This window comes from Pelophylax lessonae (assembly GCF_965119305.1).
Source record: "Pelophylax lessonae genome assembly, chromosome: 1".
Taxonomy (NCBI): domain Eukaryota; kingdom Metazoa; phylum Chordata; class Amphibia; order Anura; family Ranidae; genus Pelophylax; species Pelophylax lessonae.
In genome coordinates this window covers 186380622-186391315 of record NC_138768.1, presented here as the reverse complement: position 1 = coordinate 186391315, position 10694 = coordinate 186380622, and the positions used below count along the sequence as shown (strand labels likewise).

At 38.9% G+C, this 10694-nt stretch overlaps 1 protein-coding gene across 2 annotated transcripts in view; it reads right to left on the bottom strand.

Annotated features, from left to right (window-relative positions):
• Nucleotides 1-5885: 5885 nt before the first annotated feature.
• The window catches only part of AP3S1 (adaptor related protein complex 3 subunit sigma 1), a 120407-nt gene continuing 115598 nt past the window's right edge, over nucleotides 5886-10694 (bottom strand). The window contains exon 6 of one of the 2 annotated variants that reach the window (XM_082243017.1): nucleotides 5886-6631. In XM_082243017.1, the coding sequence (XP_082099143.1) occupies nucleotides 6503-6631 (129 nt within the window). In that variant the 3' untranslated portion in view covers nucleotides 5886-6502. The remainder of the gene's footprint in view (nucleotides 6632-10694) is intronic. The other variant, XM_082243018.1, reaches the window with a different exon arrangement.

Genomic DNA, 10694 nt, shown 5'->3' with positions numbered 1-10694 from the left:
TTACAGACGGTGTATGTATATGAGAATGCATGTTCAAGGGCAAGCATGTATATATGCATATCTTTTTCATTTTTAACTCAAGCTTCTACCTACATAGCTATTTGTCTTTATAGCCTCACCGCAATTTATGCACACAATTGTCAATTTTGGCACTTATCACTCACTAGTTAGTATTATGAAGTTTTAAGGGGGGTACGATCTGCCTTTTTACAAGGCTGACTATCTTCATCCAACATATATGACATATAAACCTACCCTTAAATACATCAATTTTAATTCCTAGCAAGTGGGATAACAAATATTTTACATACAGTATCTCACAAAAGTGAGTACACCCCTCACATTTTTACAAATATTTTATATATCTCGCTCAAATTAGTCACTGGAAGTTCAACATAAAACCTCATGGCAAAGAAATCTCTGAGGATCTGAAAAAAAGAATCGTTCCTGTGACGAAGTAGGAAATAATGAAACACCTCGGGCATGACTGTACGGTAGCCAAAATCATTGCAGTAACAGTGTAAGAGCTAGTGGTGTTCCTCGGATGGTCGTCAGACAGCGTGGAGGCGGTGGGATGAATGGGGATCATCTGATTGTTTTCTTAGAACATCAGCCTAACAATGTCTGTTACATTTAATTTAATATGTGCATGGATTGGATTTTGATTTCAATAAACCTGTGAGCTTTGACAATATTACACTAGTGGAGCCTTTCTTTTCTAGGTTTATGCACGGAGTATTCTCTCTTGCAAGAGGGGTGGAGAAATCAACTGGCTTACTAAAGGACTTTTCAACAGTCGATTTATCTAAGCTTATTTGCCTAACCATGAGAATGAGGGGCAATATTTTTTGGTGAGTTACCATCTGATGGGAGTGGGTAGGTGATGACACACGTGTGTAATCATTGTGGTGATCTAATTCTAATTGGATTTCACCGTATTCACTTTTTTTCGATTTGAATATACAGTGGGTACGAAAAGTATTCAGACCCCCTTAAATTTTTCACTCTTTGTTATATTGCAGCAATTTGCTAAAATCGAGGGAAAGATGAATGCGGCCAAGTACAGGGATATCCTGGACAAAAACCTTCTCCAGAGTGCTCTGGACCTCAGACTGGGCCGAAGGTTTACCTTCCAACAAGACAATGACCCTAAGCACACAGCTAAAATAACGAAGGAGTGGCTTCACAACAACTCCGTGACTGTTCTTGAATGGCCCAGCCAGAGCCCTGACTTAAACCCAATTGAGCATCTCTGGAGAGACCTAAAAATGGCTGTCCACCAACGTTTACCATCCAACCTGACAGAACTGGAGAGGATCTGCAAGGAGGAATGGCAGAGGATCCCCAAATCCAGGTGTGAAAGACTTGTTGCATCTTTCCCAAAAAGACTCCTGGCTGTATTAGATCAAAAAGGGCTTCTACTAAATACTGAGCAAAGGGTCTGAATACTTAGGACCATGTGATATTTCAGTTTTTCTTTTTTAATAAATCTGCAACAATGTCAACAATTCTGTGTTTTTCTGTCAGTATGGGGTGCTATGTGTACATTCATGAGGAAGAAGAATGAACTTAAATGATTTTAGCAAATGGCTGCAATATAACAAAGAGTGAAAAATTTAAGGGGGTCTGAATACTTTTCGTACCCACTGTATCACTAAAGAGGACAGTTATGGGACATTAACATTTCATATATTTCGTTTTTGACTTTTGTGTATCCAGTAGTAATCGACCGATTATCGGCAAAGTCGATATATTGGGAATCGGCCTTTTGTTTTACCGATATTGATGTTATTTTGGGAAAGTGCTTGTACCGGGGTGATGCCTGCAGCTAGAGGCATCACCCCGGTACCAGTGTCCATAGCTGACGGTCGGCTGTCTTGTAATGACAACCGATGCGACTGAGAAGCCACTCGGCTGTCATTCCAAGGAGCGGGAGGGGACGTCCCCCCTCCCGCGGCTCGCCCAGGTCTCTGGTCCCACCGGGAGACCCAGGCATCCTACCTTCACCGCCACCGTCTGACCAGGTCTCCATCTGCACCGCCGCCGTCTGACCGGGTCTCCATTTCTTTGAATTCGGCACCGCTGAGTACCCGGAAGTGATGTCATGACATCACTTCCGGGTACTGGTGGCGCCGAATTAAAAAAACTTACAGCATTCAAAACAGCCAAACTTGGCGTTTTGAATGCTTTCAAGTGCAGAGGAGGGGTTTGGGGTCTTTTAGACTCCCAGATCCCTCCGCCATAGTACCTGTAGACATTAAAAAAAAAAAAACAAAAAAAAAAAAACGTTTTTTAATGTCCGAAAATATCGGCCGGTACAGATATCCGATGACCAAAATATCGGTATAGGTATCGACGGTAAAAAAAAACAATATCGGTCAATCAATAGTATCCAGATCACTGTTAATATTGGGTGATACTATTGCGCTACTGCATAAAACAAAAACTTCATTTCAGGTTTCAAAGCAACAAAATGTGATTATTTTAAAGGAGGGTGATTCTTTTATATAACCACTGTAGTGACTGGCCTCAGGTAATACACAGGGATGAAACAAATTCTCCTACACAAGTTGTATCGGTTGATCAGCAGGGCTTTCTTCTCTACAGCCTCCTAAAGTACACATTTTACATAAAATCCGTCAGCAGCAGAAAGCAGGGGGTGGGAATCTGATGTTGCACACTGCAGAGCTAGAGCACAGAGCTAAGGCTTTGAGTCATCTTCTGTGTTCTGAAGGCTGAGGCATCAGCCTAAAGTTTTATTGGTGATTCATACAGACAGCAGAGGGATCAGACAGGAACTACACTTGAGAACACACTATTGAGGGAAATGTTTTGCTCATTTTTCATGTCTGAGGTTTACAATCGCTAAGTGCTGCAGCACAATTTTTTTATTGGGAGGCCATATTTCTAAATTAACACTTTCATTGTCATTTTGAAGAAAATCTTCCAGTAAAATCATCTGGATAAATCAGATTCCTTTACAAAGCAAAGACTCTTCAGTATACCCGATGACAAGAGCTATATTTTCATCTACAATGCTGCCAGTTCTTTGATCCTAATTGTATTCGGTAATAATTAAACATGTGAATGCTTATTTGTGTCTCCTAATATCTATGTGTATGTACAAGTTGGGCATTAAATGATTTGACCATATTGGATAGATTTAAAGCAGGCTGTCAAGTCAAAACATAAATATCACTCCAAGGAGATTGCCAATGCTTAACATTTTGACCATGGATGTTGGTGTCACTCATTAGTGCCTAGTTGGTTTACTGATACATCTCTCTTCCTTGTTGTTTAGTTAAAGAAATCAGCTGAAAAAATGACTACATTTGGCAGCCAATTACTGCAGTGGATATATAGTCTACGCGCCCCTGTTAAAATGTCAGGTTTCTGTGATGTAAAAAAAAAAAAAAAAAAGGACCTTTAACGTGACCTATAAACTGTACAACTCAATTGAAAAGCAAACTGAAATCTTTTAGGGGGAGGGAAGTTAAAAAAAAAAAAAAAAAAAAATGTATATATATATATATATATAGTTGCAGAAGTGTGCACACCCTTAAACTAATACTTTGTTGAAGTACCTTTTGATTTTATTACAGCACTCTGTCTTTTTGTGTATGAGTCTATCAGCATGGCACATCTTGGCTTGGCAATATTTTCCCCACGCTTTGCAAAAACACTCCAAATCTGTCAGATTGCGAGCACATCTCCTGTGCACAGCCCTCTTCAGATCATCCCACAGATTTTCAATCTGATTTAGGTCTGGGCTCTGGCTTGGCTATTCCAAAACGGTATTCTTGTTCTGGTGAAGCCATTCCTTTGTTGATTTGGATTCATGCTTTGGGTCGTTGTCATGCTGATGTAGCAGTGTTCAGAATTAGGCAATCGCATTCAAACTAATGTTAAATAGGAGTCAGTGTACACCTGCAATCATTTAAGGTGCCTCTGATTAATCACAAATAAAGTTCAGCTGTTCTAGTAAGTCTTTCCTTACATTTGGTTAGTCGCATCCTACAGCAAAAGGCAAGGTCTGCAGAGAGCTTCCAAAGCATCAGAGGGATTGCATTGTTAAAAGGCATCAGACATGAGAAGGGTACAATAGAATTTCCAAGGCATTAGATATCCCACTGAACACAGTGAAGACAGTAATCATCAAGTTGAGATATCAATATTGCACAACAGTGACATTACCAACTGGACGTCCTTCCAAAATTGATGAAAAGACGAAAAGAAAACTGGTCAGGGAGGCTGCCAAGAGGCCTACATCAACATTAAAGGAGCTGCTGGAATATCTGGCAAGTACTGGCTGTGTGTTGTACATGTGACAACTTCCCGTATTCTTCATAGGTTTGAGCTTTGGGGTAGAGTGGCAAGACGAAAGCATTTTCTTACGAAGAAAAACATTCAGCCTGGCTAAATTTTGCAAAAACACATCTGGAGTCTCCTAAAAGCATATGGGAAAATGTGGTCTAATGAAACCAAGGTTGAACTTTTTGGCCAAAATTCCAAAAGATAGGTTTGGTGAAAAAACAACACTGCTCATCACCCCAAAAGAACACCATACCCTCAGTGCAGCATGGTCGTGGCAGCCTTTCGGGCTGTTTTATTTTCAGCTGGAACAAGGGCCTTAGTCAAGGTAGAGGGAATTATGAACAGTTCCAAATACCAGTCGATATTGGCACAAAAACTTCAGACTTCTTCTAGAAAGCTGAAGAAGAGGGACTTCATTTTTAGCATGGCAACGACCCGAAGCATACATCCAAATCAACAAAGGAATGGCTTCACCAGAAGAAGATTAAACGTTTTGTAATGGCCCAGTTAGAGCCAGGACATAAATCCGATTGAAAATCTGTGGGGTTATCTGAAGAAGGGGTTGTTCTCGCAATCTGACAGATTTGAAGTGTATATTGGAGTGTATATTGCCAAGTCAGGATGTGCCATGCTGATAGCCTCAGACACAAAAAGACAGAGTGCTGTAAAAAAATCAAAAGCTGCTTCAAGTATTAGTTTAAGGGTGTGCGCACTTATGCAACCATATTATTTTAGTTTTTTATTTTTACTTCACTCCCTCTAAAAGATTTGAGTTTGTTGTTCAACTGGGTTGCATAGTTTATAGGTTACATTAAAGGTGGAAAAAGTTCTGAAATGATTTAGCTTTGCCTAATTTTTTTTTACATCAAAGAAACATGACCTTTTAACAGGGGTGTGTAGACTTTTTAAATCCACGCACACGCAATGTTAAAGAAAAAGGCTTTAAAATGGTCAGTGTACAAAATAAATTATCCAAGCTTTAGAACTTGCTCTGGTGAAAAGAAAGAAAAAAAAACAAAAAAAAAAAAACGGTGTTTGATTTAAACTTCAGGATACAAACTATGTGCACATTTAAAATATCTTACCTTTACCCGTTGCTCTCCCTATTTTCCCTTACATGTTGCTTTTCCTCTTTTAAAATAGTATTATAAAATAATATGCCATTTAATGTACTCCAATTTGTTGACAAAAGAACACATTACTGAGTTGACCGGTTCCCCTCTTTCCCTTTTAAGGCAGGGCTGGTTAGTAAAAAAAAAAAAAAAAAAAAAAAAACGAAACAAGTACACCATTCATAAAATATTTATTTTACATTACATCTAACACATGAAACCAGAACATTAAACCTCAGCAATTTTATTACAGTGTTAAAATAATTATTTTTATAAGCCAAGATCTAAAAAATCCCACTGATAACATAATCAGACACTTTTTTTCCCCAGACATAATTAATCAAACCCATTTAATTTACACTTAAAATGTAATGAAAAATAATGTAGTGAGACTAACATGCATTCTACAAAATATAGACATAAATAATCTTAAAGTATGAGGAAAGGAACACACAGGAATGAACGTTATGGAATTAATTACAGAAATCAAGATTACCCATCAGCCGCACACAGTGGAGACAGTCATTTTGTAAGGTAAACCAATGTATATTTTAGAAAATTGCCAGAAAGTGGTGACGTTAGTGTAGCGCGAGGCACTGTGAGGTAAACTTTGTAAATTTCTTCTGTGGCAAATGCAAAAGTTACAATAGAAAATAAACACAAAATCATTACCAATATCCATAAATAAGCCCCTTCATGCCTACTCCGTTTCTACTGATTCAACTTACAAAATGGCTGCCACTACCAAGCAGTTTTTAATATATTTTAGGAACATACAAAAAGGTAGCAACACTGAAAATTCAAGATTTTTTTTACATTTTTTAATACTTTCTCTGACAATGCAGCAGCCAAGACACATAACATGCCTTAAAAAAAGGAGCTTGGATGCAATTTTGGAATTACGCTTCAGCTAGCGTTTTTCTTCTGTAGCATTGGTAAGTAAAAGGCAATGCTTACATCCAACATTGCAGATTAGCACAAACAACCCAAGCAGTTCCTTCACTTAATAGAAAATGTACTGAAATTTGGTAAACTTATCTGAGCATCAATTGTGTGTGGGGGGAGGCAGTAGAATGCTATTTAAAAGAAGGCAAGTTTGGCACTTTTATACTGATGTCACCAATGTTAATGTTTCTTGGAATTTCAGGAAGGTTCATGTTCTTTACAGCAGACACAGCCCGAGCCGGAGCACCTGCTAATCCAGCCTGTGTGCAGAATAAAAAGAAGAAAGGAGAAATCAGATTAATGTTTTCTCTTGATTGAGTGACCATGACCACAGTTTACTTGATAAAAAGGTCACAGAAGTTGCTGGGGGTTTCCCACTTTGCATGGAATGGATTAATAAGGATTAAAGATTAGAAAGAACACAAAGACAGAAAGACGCATGAAATGTCAATCTGAACATTAACATGATTATGAGAAGGCCCATGAGGTGCTCTAATGTGAACAACCACCTATATCTGCCAGGTAGAGGTTACACTAATTTCAAATCCTAATTTTTTTCCTGAGCTCCCGAACAAATTTGCTCTTTTTAAGTGACAACTGGCTGAGCTTTATGTGGTTCTTAGGCAGCAGCTGGAGGTTACTAGTCAGACAAGCCTGCAATTAGCTGTAATCGCAATGTCTTTTGTCTGATAACGATGGTGGTTTCATATTTAATGAACAGAGATTTTTTTTTAAGCTCTGAAAATATTATGAAAAAATATAAGAACAAGGACAAACCAACATAACCAGAATACATTTATTTTTAGCACGGATTTGCTAGTTACTGCGAAAGAATTACGCCTGCATAGAAAAAAAAAGACTAAGAATGTAAAATCTGTTAAAGACAGAATTATTTGAGTTATAAAATAAGGACACAATGATTTGAATGTGTTAACATGAACAGTAAACCAGTTTACCTGTAATTAGTCTGCAAGGTAAGGGCCTACAATATAAATTAAAATGATAATCAAATGTAACAAATAAAAATTTCTAATTTCTAAAAATAAATAAATTATTTTTTTGAAAGCTTTTAGAGCCGGTTCACATTGCCGCGACTTGTCAGCCTTACAAGTCGCGCTCCCTCGCGGTCCATTGACCGCTACAGGACCAGTTCTAATAGGAGCGACACAAGTCGCTCCGACTTAGAAAAAAGGTCCTGTACTACTTCGGGGTGACCTCGGAGCGACTTGCATAGACTTCCATTATGTGAAGTCCCGGCAAGTTGCTCCGAAGTCGTGGTGCATGGTAATGCACAAGTCGCCCCCGAAGTAGTAAGGAGTCGTGTCGCCCCAGTGTGAACCGACTCTTAGGGGAACTTTTGCTATACATAAACTGGAACAATTCCACTGCAAAATGTATCCATTGTTCCTTTAAGAAGATTTACTTTATTTCCAGATTTTACTAAAACATATTTGTGAATAATTAAGAGCACCTGATAAGTTTTAAAAAATCCACAAAGTCTGAATCAGTAAAAGAATGTAAATTTATCAGATAAACCCAATGTGCCCCAGGTTTAATATCCTAGGTCAAGCACTTGTGGGTACCTTTGGTCTCTACAAGATGTCATGTCCGAAGACATCTATAGAGTGTGTGGGAAGCCCAGACAAGGACACACAGGCCCACGAGACAGGAATGTTCTCAAACCAGGAACTGAGATTAGTGCTGCGTAAATGGTATGTGACATTAACTAAACATGGTCAATGATGATGAATAATGATTGTGTGATAACATCCAACCCTTAAAGCCAAGTAAGCTGAGTAGAAGTAAGACTGTTGCATTTAAATGACTGCTGTACAATTACAAACACCTTGCACTTAAGGAAGGCTGAATATGCACATTGTAACGACATGGACTGTGCAATAGTTTACACTGGGATTTTGTATAATAGAAAATACACTTACATTCCCAGTATTATGTGTTATACTGAATATCTCACACTGACTGCTTGGTGAATGTTATTCTATAAGTTAGAGAATTGCTCTTTACCAATTAGTGAATATGCAATTATTAGCCTCATAAAGCAACTCTATTCAAATCAATACAGTTCCGTGATTATTTGCATACCAAGTATACAAGCGTTTTGGGCACTTATACTCTTTTCCATTATCAATGTATTTACATATATTCTACCTTACCCTAGACCAGTAATGGCGAACCTTGGCAACCCAGATGTTTTGGAACTACATTTCCCATGATGCTCAACTACACTGCAGAGTGCATGAGCATCAAGGGAAATGTAGTTCCAAAACATCTGGGCTGCCAAGGTTCGCCATCACTGCCCTAGACAAATTGAAACCAGTGGTGCTACTTCCTTTTTTTCCCCCCTTAATGTTTTCGGGATTCACTGGCTTTTTTAAATGTTTTCAAGCGATGCTCCGACAAAGAGTACAACCAATTATGAATCAGACTTTGGCTGTGTACTATAGCAAAATAATGATTTCCGATTGGTTAATGTAGGTATATGAACATCACATCTTTAACTATGGCTTCAAAATACCCTCAACTCCTTATAGTCCGCAAATGTTTTTTTTAAATGGAAGAAAGCCAAGACAAGACTACCTTCCCAAAAAGCCAGATCAAAAAAAAAAAAAGCTTGATTGTGGAAGTGCTTAACACGATTTACTGAGATAAGCCACTGAGGGCAAGCATGATTTGGGTACTGCCCTTTTTTTCTCTTTTAAAGTGCATCTTCAAAGATAAAAATGAGAATTGGCTTTGCTGGCTTTTTTTCTAAATGGACACATTTTAAGGCTATCATACATACCAAGGCATCACTACTGATGCCACTGACCAGTAACAAGCATGTAGTCAGTCAAGCCTCAATTCTCATCCTACTTCTGTTATAAGTTTTCCTTGTGGATATATAAATAAGACCTTTCTCTTTAGCCTTTAGGCAATCCACTGCATTTATAAAATCTCACAAAAGTGAGTACACCCTTCACATGTTTGTAAATATTTTATTATATTTTTTCATGTGACAACACTGAAGAAATTACACTTTGCTACAATGTAAAGTAGTGAGTGTACAGCTTGTATAACAGTGTAAATTTGATGTCCCCTCAAAATAACACACAGCCATGTCTAAACCGCTGGCAAAAGTGAGTACACCCCTAGGTAAAAACGTCCATATTGGCCCAAAGTGTCAATATTTTGTGTGGCCACCATTATTTTCCAGCACTCTTCACCCTCTTGGGCATGGAGTTCACCAGACCTTTATAGGTTGCCACTGGAGTCCTCTTCCACTCCTCCAGAATGACCTCATGAAGCTGGTGGATGTACAGTACATGTTGGAATTCATGGTTCCCTCAATGAACTGCAGCTCCCCAGTGCTGGCAACACTTATGCAGCCCAAGCCCAAGACTATGACACTCCCACCACCATGCTTGACTGTAGGCAAGACACACTTGTCTTCGTATGCCTCACCTGGTTGCCGCCACACACGCTTGACAGCATCTGAACCAAAAGAGTTTTTTTTGGTCTCATCAGACCACAGGACATGGTTCAAGTAATCTGTGTCCTTAGTCTGCTTCTCTTTAGCAAACTTTTTATGGGCTTTATTGTGCATCATCTTTAGAAGAGGCTTCCTTCTTGGATGACAGCTATGCAGACCAATTTGATCCAGTGTGCGGGAGTGGGACCTGTCCTGTTAAACAGCTGTATGGTCTTGGCCACTGTGCTGCAGCCCAGTTTCAGGGTCTTGGGAATCTTATAGCCTAGGCCACCTTTATGTAGAGCAATCATTCTTTTTTTCAGATCCTCTGAGAGTTCCTTGCCATGAGGGGCCATGTTGAACTTCCAGTAACCAGTGTGAGAGCAAAAACACCAAATTTCACACACCTGCTCCCCATTCACACATGAGTCCTTGTAACACTAACGAGTTACATGACACCGGGAAGGGAAAATGGCTAATTGGGCCCAATTTGAACATTTTCACTTAGAAGTGTACTCACTTTTGTTGCCAGTGGTTTAGACATTAATGGCTGTGTGCTGAGTTATTTTGAGGGGACAAGTTTACACTTTTGAGGGGGCAAATTTACACTGGTATACAAGCTGTACACACACTACTTTACATTGTAGCAAAGTGTAATTTCTTCAGTGTTGTCACATGAAAAGATATAAAAAGATAATTACAAAAATGTGAGGGGTGTACTCACTTTTGTGAGATACTGTATATTCCCTAGCCTAAGGTCTATGGTATTAGGCTAAGTGGACATCTGTGCCCAGCCAACCATTTACTTTGCACTTCCCACAAAATCAAACATTGCAGGTACAGTTCAGGGACTT